Below are 25,870 nucleotides of genomic sequence, written 5' to 3'. Positions count from 1 at the left end.
GAGTCTTGTGACTGGTGGCTCTGTCTACCAAGTCAGGAATAAATATGTGATATGTATGTCAAGATGAGACGTCTGTGGTCGATTCGGTATGGTGACCTTCAAAAAAAGGTGTGATGCGTGTGGAAGGCACAGGTCCAAATGGATTTCGAACCCTCGGCCATTAATGACACATTTCTGAGTTATGTACATTAGTTTGAGTGCTAACCGATGTTCTTAAGGTGAAGGAAAACATCATGAGAAAACCTGCACATTCAGGCAACTAATTGTGTTACCATGATCCAAAAGTGATTGGGTTCTCCTGCAAAATTTGCGAAGGTCAGATGGGAGTTGTTTTGGGTAAAAACCTGAATCACCCAATTTAGAATTATGGTTTATTACAGCGACATCCACGGTTTCTCTCTAAAGTATGAGGAATGAAACCGGGACTAGCGCCGGGAGGTACATATGCATCCAAGGATGGAAAATTTTATTGGACGCCAAGAGTTCGTTATAAAGAGATCTTAAGTGAAGAAAAAAAACAGGCGTTTGAGGAAATTAAAATAATTACTGTGTGTAGTACCTTACACCTAATTGTCGAATGGAATTTTATGAACGCAATAACATTATGTTGAATTACAAGAAAATATATGTTTATGTTTGAAGAAAATGAAGCCTAATTATTAATTTAAAAAGTAATGACAGCAATTTCAGAGAAATTTTCAGAATAAATATTGATCATTAAAAATTAAATGAAGGTTATTATAATTAGAGAATTCACAGTAGAATATTATGAGAAAGTAAGTTCAAGGATTATTTATTATTATACACTAGCTTTCGCCATGGCGTGCCGTGTGGTTGCCGGCACTTTAGAATAGGACCACTCATTAACTTTCCTATGGATGTTGTATAAGGTGACTAAAGAAATAAAAACCGGGGATTCTTCTTGTAAGTCGGGCTTGCAACTTGTCACTATTTGAATTTCAATTCAATCACTAAGCCACACAGCTAAACGTGGCCTTTCAGTTTTTTCAAGACCTATTTTATGTACTCCATGCTATTCTCCTCTTCACGTATTCCTTATGGCTGAGGGTTGAGAACTCCGCGCGGTATTAGATTCCTATACTCCCGGTTACATCCTCACTAGCCTGTAGAGTAGCACGGGGTTCGCCCTTAACCATGAATCCTGGATTGGGGAAGTCAGGTTTTTACACAAAACGATTTCCATCTGACTTCCGCAAGGTTTCCAGGGGAATCTAAACCGGTATTAGATCATGATTAAAACTCCAGTTAATTCAATGTGCAGGTTTCCTCACCGTATAACCTCAACGTAAGATCATCGGTTAGTATTCAAACAAATGAACATAACTTCGAAAACAGTCACTGGTACATGTCCGAAGTGGGATTTGAACCTGTGTTTTTCAGTAGGCGAGAATCACACATTTTAACCATCATCATGAATTGGTACGATGCCTACCCTACCAATTTGATTAACGTAGTTTCATTCTTCAATATACGAGTAGAAAATAATAATAAAAAAATAAATTAATACGGGACAAATTACACAGATCGAGTTAGGTTCGAAGTAAGTTCGAAACTTGAGTGACGAGATACTAACTCCACGATACTTTATTTTATAATAATTAGTAGATAAAAATCCTAGACCCAGGCCAATCAAGAAAAGTTCATTTCTCATCATGCCCTGGCCGGGATTCGAACCCGGGACCTCCAGTGTCACCAATAGCCTTAATTAGTTTTTCACATAACTTAAGTAACAATACGTCTTTTCCAAGTTTCTCAGTAATAACAAACTCAATAATATGAGCCCTTCACGAGCCCTCTCAGAGGTCAGGTAACAATGCGCCATTCATGCATTTTAAAGTGCACTCGGCGTCAGTAATTATCCAGTATAGCCATTCCAATGTTAATAAATTAACGGGTTTTGTTGAGTTTTGACATGAAACGAAAACATATCATGTATTTATTTTTAATGGAACTTCAAGGTAAGAGTGATTAGGCATTATTTGAGCTTGCATGCACCACCTTAGGCCTCATCTTTTCTGTTTATGGTACTCTTGATCTCTCAGAGTATCCTCAATGTTATCAAGTTACTAAGATCTTCCCCTTCAAAGTACCTAGTGTCCTAATAATAAACTTCGCTGTGACTCGCTAATCTCTCGATCGACATCGATACGGTTCAAATTATATTTGACAAATTTTAGCTAGAAAAGTCGTAATCGGTAGTGTTCCAATAATAAAATTCATCGTTTCAAAAACAGCCAGCTTTCGTTTTAAATAAAAAACCAGTCGATAACACGATTGGGGCGTACAAGAATACAAATGATTCGTGAATGAATGTAAATTTCCTAAATATATTAGGGCTGCTGTGATGACAAACCAAAATAAGATAGCCTTTACCAAATGCTATGTTATCTTTTGGTTTGAACGCTCAAATATTTTTAATTTTAAAGTAATTTATGGCGTTTGTGCATACGGTATATGAATCGTGGATTTGTTTAGATATAAAAATATAGTTTACTTCATTTTTATTTTAAAATACAGTTTAAGTACTAATTTTAATAAAAAAAAATACAAAAGTAAATAGAAAATTTTCTATTGAATTATTAACATATGTTTGCTATTACTATATTTTAGAAATTTATCAAGATTGTTTATTTTTTTTTAAGAAATGGAAATTAAAAATTGGAAGCGTTACTTAAAATAGTTCATTTTTAAAATGGTAAGAGTCTAAGAGTGCACCCCATTTGATACACATCCAAATGAGTGAAAATTGTTTAATTTTTTAGTACTTTCGTGTTAACTTCGATAATACCGCGAAAGATTTACCAACTGCTTTTCCTCAACACCGCAATCAGGATAAAATTTTTCATAAAATAATTTGACTATAGTTAAATTAATTTTTGTAATTAATAATAAATAATGGTAATGTAGAAGAAGTCTGATGTAAGCAGTATGTCTGAACTAGGATGGCCAGTGACACTCTGGGGTCCCGTTAGCCGGCAGTACTGTCCATTCGAATGAGCAAATACCACGCTTGTCAAGGAAAATACACCCTTATAATATACTTTTACACCTTTTGAAGAAAAATGTTGTATGTACTTAGATATGACCGAAAGCATTAAGTAAATTAAAATACAAGAAGTTTCACTATCTACCTAAATGTTAATGTGTTAAGTTTAAATGCGGTGCAATTAATTATTTTAATGACCGCCGAACATTAAATCAAATAAATACATAATAAATTTAAAATATTAATAAGTAGGTAAATAATTTGATACCGCGCACTCATAAAAAAAGTTTTGTAGAAAATTGACAGTTGTCGGAGCTTCTAAATTCAAAAATGGTTAAATGACGCTATATTATTATGATCCACATATTAATAGTAATCGTAGGACAAATAATCACAATAATAGTAGTCAAACGCTTTCAAAAAAAGAACTCCTAATCCTTTCCCTTGATTGATTTTAACAATCTACGCGAGAAGAGAAGCTGTCACACACATTTTCCTCTACACTACCAGCAAGGCGTTATATCAACATATCCACAATACCTAACCTAACGCATTTACCATTAACCTTAATTTTTATCGCCCCCACCTGAATTCCACAACCTAAAGAAAATCGTATAACCGCATTGCTGCGTATGCGGTGAAATACTAGAGTGATACCACTTACCAACTGTTTAGTTATGATGAAGCACTTTTAAGTACACTTAGTGGGACTTAACGTAATAGAATACTGTCTACTGCCAGTGTGAATAAGATTCCAATTGGGCGAGTTTACTAGCATGAGAAATGTTGCCAAAACCAAGTTATGTTCTTGCCATTTCTATTCGTTTTTAAATAAATCTTTTCTGTATCCTGGAGTCATAGGTTTTAATCTTTGCCAGGTTACAGATATGAGTGTGGTTTACAGTGGCTTCTAGATAGCGGCCAACTTCTTTTTAAAATATGCTTTTCACGTAACATTTTATACAAAATACCAAAAGTCTATGATAGTGCTCGCAAATTTTCAAAAATACTTTTTATTGATTGTCTTCCAAAAAGAAAGTGATTTGAATATTTGCGCGCCAGGCTAATTCAAAAAAAAATCATTTCACAATATATAAAATGACTTACTACACTACTCGACTCGCACATCTAATCGTAAATAATAAAAATGTATTACTTAAACGTAGTTTAAAATACCAGCTCAAGTAAATTTAAGATATTTTTTTTTGTTAGAACAAAAAGGTTGTGGGTTGATATAAAGAGATGATGATCGACCAATTTTAAAAATTCAAGCATTTCAGTTTTTATATAATTCATCTCCAGAGGTTAAATGGTCTATTCCATGTGAATCCTGCGAGGATTGTAAGTTAATGATGTTCTGCTCAGCATAAAGAGAACGTTTCTTATAGCAAAATTTATCGATTAGCACTTAAATAACTAATTAACTCCCACGATACAGACTAGGAAGGGCAAAAGCACGTGAAATAAATTTAAAAAGTCGATATTAAATCAAGAATCCGATAATTTTATAGTATTCGTAATTAATTAAGTTTGCAGAAATTTTAAATTTTACAGTCGATCGGGGTTTTAACATTAGTAAACACAATAGTTATTTTAGTGCCTATCCATAAACTTTGCTATGAAATAGTTTAGTGTTGTAGACGAGAATAATATGATTTTATGATGATTTTATTAATATATTACTTAGTTATGACTTAGTGCCTACAAATAACATTTCATAGTCGTTTAATTGAATTTTAGATAACAGTTTATTTATAACTTTGTCTTTATTTTTTAACTAATGTTTTCATTGCCACGGTTCAACTTTAACTTGAACTCTACTAAAGTCGTACTCTTGAACTCTAATAAAGAGGTTGCCTGCCCACCGCATAAAGTAAAATAGGTCTTATATTACAAACAGACAAATATTACATGCCAAAAAAACTAGCTTTATTTTGGAAATTCACCGTAGTAATCTGTTTAATAATACGAAGTTCACTGGCTCTAAAATGAGGCGGACAATTTAAAAATAAAACTTTCTTATAAAATTAAAGCAGTTTCTACTTTCACTCAAAGGACAGACACTCATTGTTTTGTGTTTTTATATTAGGTACGTAACACCGCAATTTTGTTAATATATGCTTGAGTCATAAGTAGAATTCTTGTTGTTAAATAACTCTAAATAATCTAAGTATATATGTAACGTGAAAACAGTACAGTACTTTAAGAAAACATTTTAGAACAAACGCACTACATATTTCTAAAGAAAAGTCATCCAATATTTACTAATTATTTACACCTAGATATTATTAGTACTTACTATTAATACCTTTTGAATTAACTAAATTTTGTTAAAGATTTTGTCCTTTATTCGTTTCTAGCTAATATCGCTATCAGATTTTGAAGGGCGTTTTACCTATCCGTAGACATTTAGTATTTATAATTATTATATTATATTAATTTGATAAGATTCATAATGTGTTAAATTTATATTAATTTACATTTATAGCGTATTTTATTAAAATTAGATCACTATAAATACAATTAAATATTTGTCACCTTTTACTACAATGGTATTACATCCATTGCGTGATCATATCATATTTAATGTTATACTACTGTACTTTATCAGCATTGAGTTGTGTATCATAAACCTATCATTACAGCGGTCATTTAGAGTCATCAGCTAGGCGTAGTTAAATTATAAGACCGAGTTTGTTACTCTGTCTAATGTTGTCTTCATTTGTCTATGTTTCTTATTCAATTTCGTGTTATTTATTAAAATTAATTGGAATACATGTAAGTGCAGTCAGTTTTTCGTACGGTTAACTTCAAATAATATGAGAAGTGGCTTACCCTTTTTTGACTACTTACTTTCACCTTTCGTGTTAAAGTTCCCTAATTGGGATAATTCTCTCTTATTGCACCCCTAAACCCATGAAACTTACATGTAACTAGACTAGACTCACTAACTACAGCTCTATGATAATTTTCAAGGTCTTTAATTGTTCCATGTTGTATCAAAATCGCTTCAGTAGTTATTAAGAGGTAAGAAACAAACTTAGTTTTGCATTTTTAATATTAGTTGGAATGTTATAAAATTTTATCAATAAGTAATAAATTATATCCTTAGTGATTTTTAAAAGTGAAAGTTAAATTAGCTTAAAAGCGAGAGAATGCCTCCTTAGTGTAGTCAATATCCTTTCCGGTCACTTAAAGCGTTTCCCATCCTGAGTCATAATAAAGATAAAAACCCCGCTAAGTGCGATTTCAAGGAAACATACCTATAGATTTACCATAATTTTCGTAAAAAGTACATATCACGTCTATATCCCTTGCATGGTAGACACAGGAAATAGTCTTGAAAAGACTGATAGGCTACATTTAGCTGTTTGACTTAATGATAGAGATGTGAATTGAATGATAGAATTGTAAAAAGTATCTGCAACTAATCATTTAATAGTTATTTCTAATTTAATAAACATAACGTCGGAATTATAATAAGATTGAGAAAGGCGTTAGGCAAGGATGTGTTGCGTCACCGTGGCTGTTCAACCTATTTATGGATAGCTGTTCGACAGATTTGAAAGAGTCTAAAAGTGGATTAAGGATGAATGAGTTACTCGTCAAATGTCTGCTCTATGCCGACGATCAGGTTATACTGGCGTCATCAGCGGAGGAGTTACAGGAGATGGTAAACTGTATGCATGAAGCTTTAAAAGAGAAAGGAATGAAAGTGAACGTAAGTAAAACTAAAACACTGGTTTTTGAAATGGAGAAAGAAATGACAGCATGTAATATTTTGATTGGAGGAGAAAAAGTGGAGCAAGTGAAAGAGTTTGTATATCTAGGATCAAAGTTTACATCAGATGGCAAGTATGATAGTGATATTGAAAGGAGAGTGAACGCGGGGAACATGGTGAATGGAGCTTTGCATGCCTTTATGAGCAGTCAGAAACTATCCAAAAAGGCTCGACTGGCTGTGCACAGGGGCGTGTTGGTCCCGACATTAATGTATGGGAGTGAAAGTTGGGTATGGCAAAAGAAGCATGAAAGCAGAATAAATGCAGTGGAAATGAGAGCGTTAAGGAGTATGATGGGTGTGAAATTGAGTGACAGGATAAGGAACAGCGTGATAAGGGAATGTTGTGATGTGAAAGAAGATGTAGTTACAGGAATAGAAAAGGGTATGTTAAGATGGTTCGGTCATGTGGAGAGGATGAATGAAAGCAGGTTGACTAAGCAGATATACAAGGAGAGTGTGGAGGGAAAGGTCGGAGTGGGAAGACCTAGACGAACGTATCTTGATCAAATTAAGGACGTCCTGGTAAAGGGTCAGGTCAAAAGTACCCGAAACCGCCGAGCTTGTATGAAGAGAGTTATGAATGTGGACGAAGCGAAAGAAGTATGCAGAGATCGTGGCAAGTGGAAAGAGGTAGTCTCTGCCTACCCCTCCGGGAAAGAGGCGTGATTTTATGTATGTATGTATGTATGTAACGTCGGAATCAGTTAGGTAAAAAATACTTCTTTAACTGGGAATTTCCAAGAGAACCTTGTGTTTTAAGCACATTTTTAGGTATTACTTTAAGACACTTGTAATCTTGAATGTTTAAAGCATTACAAATATTTACAAAGCATTTCAAATATTCGGATATCCCAGGCAACTCATAATGATACGACAAATTTTGAATGCCGTAAGGCGCTACCTACGTATTTACTTTTTAAATGGATTATACACTGTCTCCATGGTCCGGTTAACTTGAAGGATATTGGTTCAAATCTTGCAGTAAGTATGCACAACTTCTTAATGCAATAATTGTGCGCTCTTAGGTCACTCTTATTTAATATATAAATGCCAAAGTTAAATGGATCAAACATATTCAGAGCTTGTCCCGGGCTGACTCTAAATGAACTGGGAAAAGGAAAAGAGAAAGAAGAACAATTATCAGAAGTGTTTCACGTAAAATCATCTAGTAGAGGTGAAGTAGTCTTAATCTAATAGGCCTTGTCCCGAAATTTTATTTTTAACGAAATAATAATACGAGTATATAATGAAATGAAATTAAAAGTACTTTATTCCAAAAGACATATCTTCCAGCAAACCCGTAAGTAAAAAATTAAACATATAAATACACACATACATACATACTCACATAATCACGTCTTTATCCCTTACGGGCTAGACAGAACTAACAGTCTTGAAAAGACTAAAAAGCTACGTTCAGCTGCTTGGCCAATAATAGAATTGAGATTCAAATAGTGACAGGTTGCTAGCCTATCGCCTAAAAGAAGAATCCCAAGTTTATAAGCCTTTCCCTTTATCATATAAACTTTATGGTTAATATCCAACAGTGTTCTTCAAATATCAATTTCGTTCACAATAACCCATCGCATTTATTGAGAAACAACACCATCTCAATTCAATAATGACAACACGAAAAATACAGCCTCGAGCCAAACGCTACAGCAGAATAAATAACCACTACTCTCGTGGGTCTATCGTTATTTAATCAGATCAGTATCAAATGTAATAAGATCTTAATTACTGCCCCGAGTGCTCGTAATAAAAATAAATATTAATTTTAGATGCCCATCTTAACGGTATACCGTCTATAATGTATGTAAAAATGTGTTTTGCCAGATGTGTTCGGGCCTAGTAAGCGGAGCATATAGCTCTAGGCCCCCCCATTCACGATAGAGCTAATACTTGGTAATCACGCTAATTATAATGAATTCGTGGAAATAAAAATTCAATTATAATATTTAGACTATGGTTTGGTTACTTATTAATTTGAAATAATAAGTAATATTACAATAGAACCCAAAAATGGGGTATGAAGCTATTGAGTGTCAAAAATAATGGTTACTCATATTTATCACAAATTTAAACTTTATGAAACATGAAGGTTACATACAAATTTTGTAAATTACGTAAATATGTAAATTTAAAAGTTTACGCTTATTTTAAAAACTTGAAATTTGTCTACACGACAAAAATGTGAGAAGAGATCATTAAAAATGCATTTTACGAGAGTAATCTAAAACAAGTCTAGGCAGATATTCGCAGAATCTCATAGAATGCCATTAATATGGGTCAAGCTCCTTAGTATGGTAATGTTTTTAAACAGATTTGCTACGCCTAGTTCTAGTTTCAGCAACAAAGTAATGCAGATAAGCTATAAATAAGATGCGCATGCACAGGATTTTCTTAAGCAAAAAGTTGAGGTAGAAAATATTTATTTCGTCTCACATTTATAACCTTTAATTTAAACGAAATGAATTCTTTAATTTTAACCTATCCTACCTCTCCATAGTATACTTTTTATAAAAAAAATCATCTATATTTCAATACGTACCTTGATTTGCCCAATGTTCGTACTTGTTTTACATGACAATTTATCTCTGTATTTCTGCTTTAAATAAACGTAAATGTAGCTCTAAATAGTATGCCTAATTTGTACAACCAATTCTCATGACATTAAATTTTTCAAAAGCCTTTTTCAAATAGTATATGAATCAACTCGAACAGGTTTGACAGGGTTGGTCCATCTTCATCCTTCGTTATCGCTCCTCCAAAAATTTCTAATTCAACCTCTTCTTTATTATCTGAAATAATTATATTTTGATGTGCATTCCACGGTATACAACTCGATAATAGAATGCTTCTCGTACTAAATTTGAGGTAACATACTACACTCATTCTAGTATAAGTTGGACAATAGCATGTAATAACTTCCAAATACGCTTCTATTCAACAAGCATACGAGGAACATCTAGTGATCAGTCAGCCGATGAGTTAAAACGCAATTACTATTAGTAATTATGATATACTGTCAGCTAAGAAACTAACTTCTGCCGATAATTACTATTAAATTTGGAATCCGTTATATACCTTTCTGGTTGTATAAAATTATTAGCACTAATCGTGACGTGTGGTTCCCGGGACTTAGAAGAAAATGACCACTGAGTGTTGCAAAAGGTGACTAAGAGAATAGGGGTATTCGTCTAGTACAGCTTTTACCACGATCCAATATGGGTCAGAAATAAGTTGTTTCGTGTAAAAACCTGACTAACGCACCCCAGGCCACGCCAAAACTAGGAAGGAAAAAAAAATAAGTGCACTGACAACATTTTACATTGTATTCGCCCCAATATGTTGTCTTTGACTTACAAATTAAATGAAAATAGTCAGTTTGTAAAATAAAAATCAATTTCATTTACAATCAACGTTTAAAAATCCATATTGGTAACTGCAAAATGCGAATCAAAAAGATATTCAATCGCCCATTTGTTTATTTACGAAATTTTATAATCATAAATTTATCCTCAATACTTTAAACAGAGACATTCTAAGGATATCCTACAAAATATTTATATTGACAATATTGATGAATGACCACCAACAAAATTAACTTAGGAACGGCCCAGATCAACAAACCATATTCAAAACATGATAAATCAAGCTTAAATCAATTGAATGGACTCTGATAAGGCCCTATAAGTAATACAAAGAGAATAGACATGTCAGCAAAGAGTGATGGTGACATTATAGTAATAAATGACCTCTGTATATGACCATTGATAAAATCTCACAAGTTGTAAACTGAATGAATTGTAGTTATTCTCATTATCACTTGGTTGTGGCGATTATAGATCTAGAGAATTTGAAAGTTATTTATTGGGTGTTAAAATAACAAATGTATTCTACATTTTAATATCATGTTATTAGAACATTGTTGCAACAAAGAGGAATCTAACACAAATGATCTAAGTATGAAAATATGGGATGCGACATTTATCATAACACATTCACACTATGCTTTTAAGGGACATAAAATTCATTTTATACGGGAAATTCTCATCCTAAAACTAATGTTCAAAGATGTTGAATTACTTGAACATTTATTTTTGGATGCAAAAAGCTACCAGACAGTTTTATTTGGGCCACTTGAATGTGAAATAATAATGAAGTCTCGCATGGTAACTCGATTGCCCTCAGGGTCTATTATATCCAAGACATAATAAAGGATTGATGTGTTACCGCCCAAATGCGCAGTCACATTCGGTTTTTTAATAACCCATCCAGTAGCATTGATACCACTATTGTCATCCATACACTTGTCCGTACAGTTAGCTCTAATAAATTATTCATATGCAGCCTCAAAAACGCTGATGTGCTCTTGTAATATTGACATTGCTTATTCATTATTCATTTAATATTGTCTTATCATTGTCTTGTATTGAAAAAGTTTTTCTGTCATGTTAGTATGTCCGGTCATATTTTTGCAACGCTCCAATGGATGATTTAGCTGAGTTTGTTGACTCTTTTCGTTGTCTGTTTTACGTAAATCTTCATAAAAACATAAATCACACGCATGTTCCAAAAAGTATAACTAAAAGTTAGGGAGTAATAACCTATACAGCAAATCAAAAATCTTATGTATTAGGTACTTATTCTTCTTCTAATGTAACTTAAACGGATCTTATTTGTGAGAACCATAATGAAGCCACTCATAATTTAAGTACTAATAAACAACAGTGTTCATGGTACAGTACAAATACTAAATGTTCAAAATATAATTAGTAAACAAAGTAATTAAAATGTATTGATGAATGTTGCTGTTTTACAATAATAAACTAGGGAGTAGTATCAAATTTAACTCTACCGCTATTACCTAAATCAGTAAAATTTCGGGAAGAAATAAATTGAATTAAATACATTTTGGGACGTGTTTTATGTTACGTTTTATGTATTGTGTGCACAGTACACATACTCGTATATCTATGCATATAATTACACACACATAAGCTGTCCATCAAAAGGCTACTTATAATAGTTCTGCTTGCTGATAATGAGAATGATGCTGCATTAATTTCTAAGGAAAATCGGAGCAATTGTTTATAAGATCACGCCGTTACATTTTTAATTTCAAATGTCTTGGTCCGTTTACTGTGTAGCAATAAGGCATACTAGACACGGCGAACGGTTTTTAAATTGACATTTTTCATAATTACTTACCTAAGTAATAGTAGGTACTAACTAAGTAATAAGGTAGGTACTACCTACGGGTATGTTGTCAAATATGACAATTATGGTTTAGAAACAAGTTCAATTATCAGACTTTAAGCATATTTAATGTGATTTATTGGCGGCTTATTGAAATCAATATTTTTAACCGAGACTATGAAGCTACTACAATTTATCACGGCTAGTAATCTTGACTTGCCATTACTTTCTGCCATATGGTTAGATATATGTTTCTTTCTTTTTATTTCCGCGTGTTTTAGATTATAACGGCAAAAGTAATTCAAATTTTATTATAATATATTTTTACACCCAAACATTCATTTCGCAAAGAAGGTCCTAAATATTAATAAAAAGATCTTGATAAATTTACACTTACCTACTTACTTCCATATAATAAATATGCCTTACAATGAATTGCGTGGGAATATGAGTTTTTAATCTTGCAAATCTTCTCAAAATGTTGTTCTGAAATCGTATTCCCAGCCATTCTTCAAGTCAATATGCCCATCAATTACATTGCTGTAATCTGAGTACTAACATTTTTTAAATTTTAAATCTACTTCATCCAACTGGTATTCTTATTGAAGTTGATATGCGCGTCATCTTTATTGTTGCATTTTCTGAATTTTAACTTAAGCTTGTTCTTATGTGAATTGCAGATGTTGCATTCAAGTTGATCGATGTACACGTCAAGTTGATTGTTGCGTCTATTTTTTGTGGTGCCGCTTCTATCAGTTTTTAGTTTCCGTGTATTACGGTATATTTGTTGAACGCGGCTCGCGTGTACACATGAAGTGGCGGATAGCTCTCACGAATTTCATTTTCCAACGCTTTCAATATTACACATTCTTGAGTGTCAATTTTAAGTTAATGAAAGATTAATTTTAAAGAAAATGTTGCACAATGTTTTAAGCATATTTAGGTCTATCAAAAGAAATCTATTTCATTAAACTGTCCTGCCGTATTCTATTCTGTTGTTGATGATGTACAGAGTTTAATTAATATTAAAAGAAACTAAATCCGATCATACTAATACGGTCGGTTCTAGAAATAACTTGAAGAACAATGATATGAAAACATTACGCATTATATCAGTGATTTCTCTTTTATACAGATACACTTGAACTAAAAAATATAATAAAATTAAAGAAAGGAAAGTTTATGTCGGATGTTTGCTGTTAAATGAAAACTAAGTTTATTCGCTCTTCATGCGTACGTACAAACGTTTACTATTCAGACATTAAAATTTTGAAATTGAACTTCTAATTTTGAAAGAAAAAATATATGCTTTATTAATATATTATGTGTGTGTGTTAGAAATATCAATCTTTAGCCCCTAAGGGGCAGGTAGACAAAAGTCGTCAAAAGGTTCAGAGGCCACGTTGAGCTAATTGGTTTCATAATGGGATTGATTTTCAGATAGTTAATTTAACCATAATATTTACGACTAGTTGAGTTGCACCTTACACCTCGATATGCAAAATACTTACTTCTACGCTTAATATCCCACTCGATATAAAGAAATATATTTTTAACAAGCCAAGAATTGACTGCAGTAGACTTTTTCTTGCACTAATGATTAATATAGGGAATAAATTGCGCAAATTCCCATAATCCGCCGGTTAGGTTCGACGCGATTCGAGTGACGTTATCGTCCAATCGCTAAAGAGGATACGGCCACTGTCAATGTTTCCAACCAGTAATTTAACCGGCAGAATTCAGCAGATCTACTGTTTTTCGATGCCAAATTTAGTTTTCAGTTGTAAATTCCAAATCTTAATTCTTCATTGTATTGTTTTTCTAAAAGTAGGTCGATTCCAAGTAAAAATTCGTGAATTTTAAGAAATTTATGAAAAAATAAGGTCATTCTGTCTAGGAATTCACAAAAATTGTCTCGTAAATGGAAGTACAGTTTTCAACAGAGACTTACAGTTTTAGTTTACATTAGAGTTGGCAACACTAGCCACCGTACCATGAATTCTTTACAGAGAGAGCGCGGCCAGCGTATACATTAATAAATTAATAATGATTTTATGGAATTCTGCGGCCGCTCGGCCATTTTTATCCAAGTGAGAGTTCGAAATCAAAAATGTTGAGTTTTGTATTAAAAATCCCAACTTTCAATGACATTGGCCTAGCGTTTTGATGTATTTAATGCCACTTAATATAGATTTAAAATAAACAAAGCTACATTGTTATTTTTATTATCTAGATATGCCCACGAATTCCAACTGTGAGTAAAAGTTAAGAATCTGTGTTTTTTTGTAAAAGACGAATAAATCAAAATATCCCACTCGAATATATCTCGGTTTAACTGTTACTATACACAAAAACATTCGTAATAGAAACTTTACAAGGAGGGATTTATCAAATTAAAGAAAATATCTTGGGGAATCCACCGATGTTAACATAGATACTTTATACATAAATCACAACTAAGATAGGTTGGAAGCATAGTGTTAAAATCATATAACTTCGTAGTAGTAGCCTAATACATATATAACATAATAATAATAGATGGGTATTTAATCTAACCTTGCATTGTACGCCCACTTAATCGTTTGGTGCAACACAAGAGAATTTGTTTGAATTAGGTACGTTAGATACTTAACATCCTACTTATATTGTAAATACGGAAGTTTGTAAGGATGTGTGGATGTTTATTTGGTTCTCTTTCACGCAAAATCTACTGAAGAAATTATGATGAAAGTAAACCGGGAACGAAACCCCATGTCTATTTTGTAATATGTAAATTAGGACTGCTATACACAAATCTTCAATTTTTTTTTATTTAGAAAATGTATTCAAACTGGCCACTGCCAAAAAATATCTAAATTCTATTTACTAACAAGGAAAATTGTTTCCCGCTTTTCCCTCACCATTGTACCAGCGGCAACAGGCAACATCCTCTCAACTTTGAACCGTCCATAAATTTTACTTATCTTAAATGAATTATAGTAACCATGGAGGTTCTTTTAAATAAATTACAAGGGATTATTTTATGAACATTACTAATCGAATATTCGGATTCGTTCCTCTGTTAGCGTTTATTATAGGGATAATATTACATAGAGGATCATTATTAAAAACTTGTTTCGGAAGGAATTTTTGATGTTGAATCTCGTGAGCACCTGTCTAGTAAAGTATTAACTATTACTCGATGCTTCGCCTTCAGGAATTTAGGGAATTCGGGGCTTTAACAACTCATAAAAAATTGGGTCAGGCGCATGCGGGTTCAATGAATTCTAGTAAGACTTAACTGAGACTTTAAACTCATCATACATAATTATATCCATAAAATCAATCATAACTCAGCATGTTTGGTATATTTACTATCATCGCTAGTAATATGATTGGGACCTTTGCCTTTGCAAAAAATCTTTCCTGGGAATTCAAATTATCACCTAATGGTGAGGACATCTATGAGTTTGTCAAATTTTGAATAATTTCTTTCATTACATGATTATGTCTGTACGACCTATTAAAATCGGGTCAATAGAAGAAAATATTACCTCCTTATTTATTTATTTAAACTTTATGCACGTTGGCACAAGACAATAGATATTAAATTACCTTACGGTAAATATTTTTTTTTTTTGTTAAAATATAATGAAATGTTTATTTATATTACAATGTTAATAAAAAACAACATTACGAAATATGCTTTCAATAAACCATCACAACTAGAAGAAATTAAATCCACACTACCTTAAATCCATGAAGGCTTATATGCTGCTAAAGAACACACGTTTGGAAGACATAACCCTCTTTTACACAGTAGGTTAAAGGCAATCTTCGTCCATAAAATCGGACCGTTGCATTGAGGCGAACATTTGTACAAACAATTTAATCTAGCAGTATTCCTGCGGTTTTCTGCAGACCACTAAAGATTCTCAACTACTGCTTGTTGTAAAGCAGTTTATTGGGTAACAGTTGCTTTTGACTGAAGATATATTAACATTTAATATTTAACATGGATTTCGTAAGAGGCGACTAAGGGATAGGGACATAAACTTAGGATTCCTTTTGTAGGCGATGGGCTAGCAACCTGTCACTATTTGAATCTCAATTCCATCATAAAGCCATACATACTCGTACGTCACCTTTCGGTCTTTTAAAGACTGTTGGTACAAAATATGTCTGTACGTACAAAATATGAACCAAGTATATAACAACGCGGACCGAAAGACATGTTTAATTCTGAGAGAAAATATGTAATTATGTTGACGAATTTTCCTCAGGATTTCTAATAAAGCGTTAAAGGGATGAGGAAACCAAAGAAAAGGTGTATTTAATCGCCTTCAAAAATATGTGGTTCTCAGTTCACCTGTATGCAGGTATGTATTTTCGTCCGCGATTATCTCGCGTTACGCTGAACCGATTTTGATACGATTTTTTGGAAAAAGTTTGTTACACTTAAAACGATAACCGGCTTCATAAAAGGAGGATATAGATTAAATTAGTACTTACCTTATTTGCAGATTTTAATGCTGAACGTGGCCTGTCAGTATTTTAAGACCGCTGGCTCTGTCTACCCCGCAAGGGATAAAGACGTCATTATATTTATGCATGTTAAATGCCCACCCTTTGATAACACGATAAGTATTAAAACACTAATTAGTGTGAGCATTATCAAGATAATTCTAAGGCTGGCTACAAACTCCATACTGTGTTAAAACACCGTGAAGATGCGTGGAGCGAGAGACAAAGCCAATTATAATTTTATTTACGGTTAGCCTACTTCCGAAGTGTAACATTTTTTACTCTCATATCTCGTCCGTAAGCATACAGCCATACAGAATCACTAACAGATTTCTGAAATGAGGAGAGTAATAAGTTAATAGTTTTGTATCGTGAACGAAACTGGTAGGTAATTAATATAATTATCCTTTAATAAGTTAAATCACTGAACTAATTCACTAATTGAATCTCAATTATTATTATTATTAGTCTCTTATATAGACGTGGGAGGGGATATAGATTTGTCTATATGAATAAATGAATGAATCTCAATTCTATCATTTGCATTCATTGCACTGGCAAAAAGTACATAAAGAAGAGTTAAAAAAAAATAGCGGATGGTAGATTTATATATATATATATTCAAGTTAAGAGTCGTAATATATTTAAGTGCTACGGTTACCTATATTAAAAATTTCTGTTTGAGGCAACAATCCTTACATCAAAATCTGTCGAGTTATTATTTTATTTAGTTTACATTTCGTCAATACTGAACTGAAATAAGTACCTTTACATATCCACTTAAATAAATATATATTTATTGCCAACAAGTAGGAATATCCATCGATCTTCCTAACACAAAATTATTGCGGATGGCATGAGTGGAAATTGAAAGCCTACACGCATCTTATTAGCTGATAAACGTCTAATTAGCAAATATATATCTGTTTAATTAACATTCCGATTCAAAAATCGAGAGAACAGAGTTTATCTAGCTAATCAAATTAAATACGAACGAAGACATACATACATACATACATATGATCACGTCTATATCCCTTGCGGGGTAGACAGAGCCAACAGTCTTGAAAAGACTGAATGGCCACGTTCAGCTATTTGGCTTAATGATAGAACCGAGATTCAAATAGTGACAGGTTGCTAGCCCATCGCCTAAAAGAGGAATCCTAAGTTTATAAGCCTATCCCTTAGTCGCCTTTTACGACATCCATGGGAAAGAGATGGAGTGGTCCTATTCTTTTTTGTAATAGTGCCGGGAACCACACGGCGTTTAAAAGTACTTAAGTAATAAAATGTTGTGCCGCGTTTCATCTCGGTCTGAACTGACTTAAAGGAATATAGAAATTCAGCGTGACCCGATTATACCATTTTTCGTAGCGGACTGTAGTTACTATGCAAAGTTATAAGTTTCAAAATAAGAAATTAATACGCAATAAAATAATCACTTACATCGTAGAATATAATTAAAATAGCTTCTTAAAGTATTGGCATCGACTTTCTTATTAAAATTTTACCAAATAATATTAATTAAATGGTTCGAGCGTAATTCCCTGTTATTTATATGTCTCTCGGAATAATTACTCAAAAAGGCGGAAAACCATTGGGAATATAAAACAGATTTGCTGATTAGCATAACCTTTTGTCCTTTACCTTTTTTCAATGAAATCTAAACAATAATATTTATGCTAAGATAAACAATAGAAAGATTAATAAAATAAGCATAAGTTTTAGAAACCAATGCTTACATAGAAAATACACATGCATCTTTATAATATTTAGGTACTTTAATTATGCTTAAAAGATAATAACATTTTACCATTTATTTCAATTTATTTATAGATACTTTTAAACATAACATACAACGAACGAAGAAATAAATAAATAATAATAAATAAAATCATCTCCGTTCTCTTGGGCAAGTGCTTACATAATTTTTATTTGATATCAGAAGTGAAGTGAAATGAAGTCAAATTCTCCAATAGACGCATACGCATCAGCATTATAAGCTGCGGGTGCGATCAAGAATTAACAATAACAATAATAATTTTGTAGCGCTCTTGTCCTCTTGTAGTCTTCTACATACACACAGCGCGAAACTATTGCAAGTACAAGCACTTATGTAGACATAGTACGGTTTTTATATTTTGAATACACAGAAAAATACATACATTCTGTGTACTCTTTATTTTACTGTCCACTAATCAAGATACCCGTGTTAAAGAATTTATCAACCATCTATTGGAATGTCTCACAAACTCATAGAAGTATTAATTGATTTTTCACACATTTTTAATGGGTACGAGTTTCATTGGATGTTTCATTAAAGAGGTATAATATACTATGTATAGAATAGCCAATATATACTATGTATAAAATAGATCCATCATTTTAGTTAACATCAGAAGTACCCGAAATCGCCGAGATTGCATGATGAAAGTTATGAATATAATTGAAATTACGAATAGAATACGCAGGGATCGTGCCAAGTGGAAAGATGTAGTCTCTGACTACTCCTCCGGGAAAGAGCCGTGAATTTATGTATATTATTTATGAACAAAACTGTTAGAGGTACCTATTTAAAGCAGGAAGACGCAGGGACGCTTCCAACGCGTCAAGATGGAAATCCTTTAGAGAAACATGTCAAGCAGTGAACTTACAATAAATAAAGCTGAGATGACGGTGATGACAATCGGTTTACTGTCAATTTGCTATCATACCACTACCTATTTTTGTAAGATAAGGTTTCTGAAAAATTACCATGCTCAACCATAAACATTTAGATGACAGATAAAATAGTATTAAGCGAAAAGAAGTTGTGATGCACAGAGTTGTAAAATTACGTTGACACCCGTTGACACTATCACGGAAACAAAAAATGGAGAAACTACAAATGTACCACTTCAAATAATAAGTCTATAAATATTATTATGCCTTATATTATAATACAAAGTTTAATTAAATTAACTGCACGCATGTCCTTTCTCAACTCTCCGTTTTTGACCTATTTGGCAAAAACGAAGAGATGAGAAAGGATTGTTAGAGCATTGATATCGATATTTTAGATTATAGGTATATTTTAGGTTTTCCATACTAGGTGACCATGAAGCGACTAGGTGCAGCTTTCAGAAAAAAACAAGTAGAATTTCATCAATCAATCTTAGGTTCCCTTCTTGAATGTTCAATTCTTTTATTACAAACGACACAAAAAGTATGTAGTTGGACGTGTTGTGAATCCTGGAACCTTCTATGGAGTGACGGTAGTGATTTTTCTCATATTTATTTCGAAAACTTTCTCATTAATTTAAACAAAAGGTATTTTAATGGTGCACAATCGACAGCCTTCTTTTCCTTAAAAACATAAATTAAATGGCGTATATTTAAGATAACTGCAAATAGTTGAGTTTTACTTCTATATTATACATATTTCATGTCACAAACATTCAGAGCCCGTTGATGTCTTTTGTATGCGGCACTTAGCACTCTTTGTAAAACTCGTATCTTATCTCTCATCTCGTAGCAACACCATCTTTCCGCATAAAAGGCTGATCTCCCACTCATTTCTAACTCAAAAACTTCTCCAACCAACTTTTTAAGTGCTAAACTTATGTGGGGCATGACTAATTAAAACCTTATTCTTCAGATAAGCTATCGCACTGATCCATTAGTTATAGTAAACTTACGAACAGGTATCACAAACGTATTCGTTTCTGTAAATTTCGAATGATCGTATACTGTTACTAACATACTTCCACATCAAAACACGATGAATTTACCGTCGCGAATGATAGAAACACGTTATAGTTAATTCATTTATAACAGGCCAGTAACAAAATTCAAACTTACCGGGAATCGAAAAGTAAAATCCTACACACAAGTTGGCACAGCACTTTTAAAATTGGAACAACAAAATAGGGTTGCGCCACGCACGTGTGATCGGTGTCGAGGTACGGTCGCGACGTGTTGCCGGAGCGATGGCCGCGGAAGACTGACGCGCCGCCGCGTCTGGGCAGCACCTGCCGCCCGGCCCCCGCAGCACAGGTGGAAAGTATCGACATCGATAAAGAGAAGAATGTCGATGCTCTCGGAAACTTGCAGAGCGGAGAAGTAGGCACATTTTCTTGTGGAGTGATACTGCATTTTAAGTTGTGATGTTTTCATGAAGCTGAATCCAGTAATTCCCAATGTTGATGACAAACAAGGAAAAGCCTTTATAAAACTTGGTCTTCACTTACCTAATGATATTTTTAAAGATCCAAAAAAGGACACGGGGCATCTGGTACTAGTAACAGTTTATAATCTAGACCAACATTTTAGTTGCTCTTTACTCTACAACTAACTCTTATTACAAATTTTGCACTGCGTGTGTAACACTATCTTCTACAAGGGACTTTTCTCGCGTGAACATTATTTTAAATTCTGCCTGTGGACATTAAGACCATAATTTTTCCAAACATGTAACAATTTCCATTTCAGATTTCATCGTTATGACCATACTTTTGCTTGAGAGAATGGATATATTGGCTCTACATGCAAAATTAAATGAAAATATTAAAAATGTACGGATAAATATAAATAGAAATTAGAACAAATATTTTTACCAGTTCAAGTTACCCACTGATTGATTTTAGACTTTTCATTCATCAATAACTGTAATTACACAGTCAAGTCAATACAGTAAATCCTTCTTTGCTTATAAGGTCTAACTAGTCTTACCTTTACACACTAGCAAGAACTATTTCCATTAATATACAAACATATAATCATGTCTATATCCCTTGCGGGGTAGACATAGCTAACATTCTTGAAAAGACTATTAGGCCGCATTCAGCTATTTGGCTTAATGCTAGATTTGAAATTCAAATAGTGACAGGTTACTAGCTCATCGCCTTAAAGAAGAATGAAGTTTATAAACCTAACCCTTAGTCGCATTTAACGACATCACATAAATATGATACCAGGGATATTTATTTCTTAATTAAGTAATACAAATAGAATATAAAAATATAAAAAATGTATGCAATTGACGCAAATGCTAATCGTAGAGCACCGTTGTCGCATATTAATGTCCGCATTATAAACAATATCCAGACCAAACGCGTTCGAAAAACTAAAGTTAATTTCTATCTTGGAAAAACTAAACCTATAAAATTTATTGCACCTCGTAACTAAGGAAATCGTACCACCATAATGGATATCACATGCCATCACCTACTTTATCGTAACCGCGAAATCATCGTGCAAACACCGCACTAACCACTACGAAGTTAACGTACACTGATCAAATTAATTACCATCTCGACGACGCCGATAAAAAAAGGTCCATCTCCGTCTCTCTGATAGAATTCATTCGAGATTCGAATAACGCCGTCTCGTTTCGATTCGAATAAAAAATTAGAATCTTTGGCAGTAGCGCGTGCCGAATGTGAAACGGGAAGGTTTCACCTGTGCTTGTGAATGAAGCTCGCCGGTACCGTTTGATGTGTGTACATTGATTGCACGATAAGGCTTCGGCTGGCGTCGGATTGGGACCGTGTAAACCACCCGGGGTTAACTAGCGTGAATTTGCGCATTTTTAATCGAACTATCGATAGAAGTTTCGGAATGCACACGTGACGTCCGATTACCCTACCGATGTAGAGAGCCCTATGCCCATATCCATACTTATATACCTACCACGTAATATTTTGAATTAAAATAAAAATTTTACTTTTTACTTCTAAACGAATAACTATCTACTGAACGATTTTGACTAAAATTTTCACGATTTTTGCGCAATGTTAGAATCAACGTTGAGTAGTAACACGGGCTATACGAACTTAAAAAAAACGTACCTACGTTTAATTCAATGCGGGAGGAGCTTCGGTTGACGCTAGTAAGTAAGTATATAAAATAGTATAGAACCCAAAAAATACCGAAGCATAGCATAGCAAAGCGAATAGCGAAGTCATTTCACAGTGAAATTAAAGCGATGACATTTATTGCTGAATATTAGAAAAACATTTTATTTGCCAATGTAACATTAAAAAGGCGGAACTGCCCATCTTCGCTTCGGCAGTTCCGCCTCTAAACCCAGAAGAACATGATTTATGATTGTTAAACCCAGACATAAAAAGAGAATTTGACGCGCATCTGTGCGCCCTGTGTGTGTGTGTGACAGACTCACCCAATCCAAGATCCAAGCTCAAAGGCATACCCCGGGCTTCTCTCCAGAGTGGTGAGGATGCAACCGAGACTAAAGCCAAGGGGAAGAGTACTAGAATGCGCACGCGATGCAAATGAGAAAGAATTTTATTTAACGCGGGCTAACTATCAGAGTTCATTCATCATAAAAATAAATTAAATCTGAGTAAAATCACTTCTAAGTAAATGTTTTACTTACCACAGGTAGTTTTAATCATTTCATTAGTTTTAATTATACCAATACTGGCTTTAACTGGCAGCTTCGCCGCGCAACTTACCCCCTACACACGTGAATTAAGCGCTACCTACACAAGAATTCAGTTATTCCCTAATCTTACAGGAATTATAGTTTTTAGCGGAATGAAAAGTACTATGTCCTTCTCAAGACTCATTATTATAAATAAGTATATATAATAATGAGTCTGATAAACCACAAGATTCGTTCAGGAGATAACGCATGAAGAGACAACAATCAAACTTACTTTATTTATTTATTCTTTATTGTAACAATGTCACAGATTGAACTCATCATATGATTCTTATGACCTAACCAGTTTATCTTAATTTGAAACAAATATTTAAATAATTAGTAGAATATATATTTGCATTAGGTAATAAAATCACAGAATTATAATAAACAAAATGACATACGATATTTTCTTCATGAGTTTTCAGTCTCCTTGTACCTGTAAAAGATATAGAAATTTTTTTGTTGTTAATTTATGCTTTTATTAAAGTTCTAAGTTGTGGTAATATAAGGATACCTAATTAATGATTTTTAATTTGAAATCAAGCATTAAGTTGGTAACCTTTATTTGAGATTAAAAGTATGATACAAAACCAATGATTCATCTTTCATTGTTGCTAATTTAAACAATTTCAAATACTACATATACATACACATGATCAGTTCTTTAATCCTTACAGGGCAGACAAGTCCAAAAGTCAAATGAAATGAAGGCCATCTAATTAGCTTAAGCACATCACTTTACAGAAGAGTGCAAAATTGAGTTTCTCTTTTCGTAAATCAAAATTCAACATTGCCTGTATGTGCCTTTCCCCAAAAAACTTTTATTATCCCTCACCAGTAACGAGTTAAAAAGGCAAACTGACTTACTTGCAAGATATACATGTATAAAACACGGTCTGCCCTTCATCAGCGGAACGTAGCTGTAGCGTTGCATATGACATTCTGTCGTTGCCACATTTGGGACATTTCCTTTCGACCACGGGGCCTTCCGCATCATCTGTATCTACAGAATCTTTCTGACTCACAACCGATATGGTATTGAAATTGATTGTGTACTTAAATTTTAAATTGCTGAAATCTGTAATAGAATATAAACATAATATTTAAAGATCATATCTTATAGTTTTTGTCTAATTTTATATTTTACATGCCGCATTATTTTTCCTTTTAATTTAGTCAATAACAAGTTATTGTATTTTGGGACCTTACATTTTTAACTCATAAATTGATAATTTGAATCCCAAATGAAAAGGATTTACCTTTTTAAGTTTTAAAATTTTACTTATAGGTTTTATGGTTCAAAAGTGAACATGGAAAGCAAAAAAATAATACAAAATTAACTTTTTTAATCTGGTAGTTTTGGAAATTCTTGAGTGTCGCCATGATCAAAACTATTGTTATCCCTTACAAAGTAGAAAGAGCCTACAGTCTCGAAAAGAGAGAAATTTAGCTGTTGGTTAAATCATGATATTGAGAATCAAATAGTGCCAGGTTGTTAGTTAGCCCTTAGCCTTAAAAGACTAATGTGATGAAAAGTAACTACTCACTGTCTGCTTCATAGATGGCTTTACAAGAGTAACATTTTACAGAGCCAAACTCCTGTAGAAGTGGCAATATTGATCCACATCGTGCACAGAAAGCTGTGCTTGTTGTGAAGAGATCCATTTCCGCCATCTGAAATTGTGCGCACTTACAGTAAAATCACACTAAATAAACTAATTTCGATTGAGGATTGCTTATTAGCTTCCATCATCCTCTTAGCGTTAGTCCCAGTTACATCTTCACCCCTAGACTAGAGCCAGGGGTGCGCGTTTTTTAACCATTATCTTGGATTGGGTAAGTCACGAGACTAGACTTCTCGTTTGAAGCTATTCTATGCGGAAGTCTGGATCAGCCTGAATCATACCATTAAATATATCAAGTAATTGAGCCTATGTGTAGCTAGGCTGCATTTTATACAGTACTTTGGGTACCTACCCAAAGCAGGTTACCTAACAATGATGAGAGGTTAAAATCAGTAGCATTATAATGTATTCAATTGAGGTTGCTGGGAAAAAAGTAGATAAATAATTTAGTAAATAAATATTTATTACAAGGAACCTAAATTTAACCCACCTTCTAATATATTTTATTTTCAGGCTCTGCAATATAATATGAATTTGTTTCGCCCGAAATCTCTTTCTTTTTTGAGGTTATGTTTACAAAATATTTGCTCAATGCCACAGACATTATAATGTCTAAGACTCAACTCAATGCTCACCTACCCAAGAAATTGTACAGGAATGACGGGCGATCTGACATTAATAATCAGAAAATCGATTATTGAAACAAAAATATCGATATGTAGAATTCAGTAAATAAACAAATCACCTTGGACTATCGATTTTATTTTGTTTTGATATAGATGAAACAATTTCGCTATTAGTTGAATGTAGGATTGGCAATTCTCTCCAGAAAACAGAAAGGAAATGGCGCCGTTAAAAAAATTTTCTTCCTTAAAAAACTTTCATAGGATAAAATTAAGGAACGCTAGCACAATAACGACCGAAAAACAACTTCTGCAGATGTCATCGTTATCCTATGTAATTTAATAATACTTGTTCACTTAATGAACCAATAAAATTGATCGAATTCTCGGATTTTACTGGTAAATAATTGTTAGTGTAATATTTATCTTGTTTTTAATAAAATTAAAAAAACCCCAACCAATTCAAAAAGTAAAGAAAGTTTTCAATAAATCGATTACATGCGATTATAATTCAAATCGATTTAAAAACCAATCCTAATCAGAAAGAATCACCGTCACTCGCGAAGGCTAGGCAAGCGATGACTATCTTTGCCTATCCTAAATTTGATAAGATTTTGATATTTTCGACAGTGACAGCCTTAACCTTTTTTTAGGCAAAAGATCTCAATGTCTAAACTTCATTAAAATTCATTTTTTCAT

General features: G+C 33.2%; 2 protein-coding genes across 3 annotated transcripts in view; both read right to left on the bottom strand.

Moving 5' to 3' along the window:
• LOC106137767 (cuticlin-1) overlaps positions 1-20,469 on the bottom strand; it is an 82,517-nt gene extending 62,048 nt beyond the window's left edge. For both annotated transcript variants that reach the window (XM_060946347.1, XM_060946348.1), the window contains exon 1: positions 20,337-20,469. The gene's annotated coding sequence lies outside the window, so the exon portion shown is untranslated. The remainder of the gene's footprint in view (positions 1-20,336) is intronic.
• A 2,781-nt stretch (positions 20,470-23,250) lies between these two features.
• Positions 23,251-25,173, bottom strand: LOC106137766 (DNA-directed RNA polymerase I subunit RPA12). Its single transcript, XM_013338672.2, has 4 exons — positions 25,039-25,173; positions 24,471-24,597; positions 23,791-24,001; positions 23,251-23,359 (listed from the first exon to the last, which is right to left on the bottom strand). The coding sequence occupies exons 2-4, from the start codon at positions 24,595-24,597 to the stop codon at positions 23,335-23,337; spliced, it is 363 nt and encodes a 120-aa protein (XP_013194126.1). The 5' UTR covers positions 25,039-25,173; the 3' UTR covers positions 23,251-23,334.
• Between the last annotated feature and the right edge of the window lie 697 nt (positions 25,174-25,870).

The sequence above is a fragment of the Amyelois transitella genome, chromosome 10 (assembly GCF_032362555.1).
Source record: "Amyelois transitella isolate CPQ chromosome 10, ilAmyTran1.1, whole genome shotgun sequence".
In the NCBI taxonomy this organism is placed as follows: domain Eukaryota; kingdom Metazoa; phylum Arthropoda; class Insecta; order Lepidoptera; family Pyralidae; genus Amyelois; species Amyelois transitella.
Note: the sequence above shows the minus strand (reverse complement) of the source record. Positions and strands in the feature narration are given on the sequence as shown.

Bases quoted from the DNA above. Each gene is read 5' to 3' on its own strand.
- LOC106137766 (XM_013338672.2), bottom strand. From the start codon at position 24,597: ATGGCGGAAATGGATCTCTTCACAACAAGCACAGCTTTCTGTGCACGA. The intron at 24,002-24,470 runs GTGAGTAGTTAC...ATTCTATTACAG, and splicing joins AGCCATCTATGAAGCAGACA to ATTTCAGCAATTTAAAATTT. The intron at 23,360-23,790 runs GTAAGTCAGTTT...TATCTTTTACAG, and splicing joins TATACATGTATATCTTGCAA to GTACAAGGAGACTGAAAACT.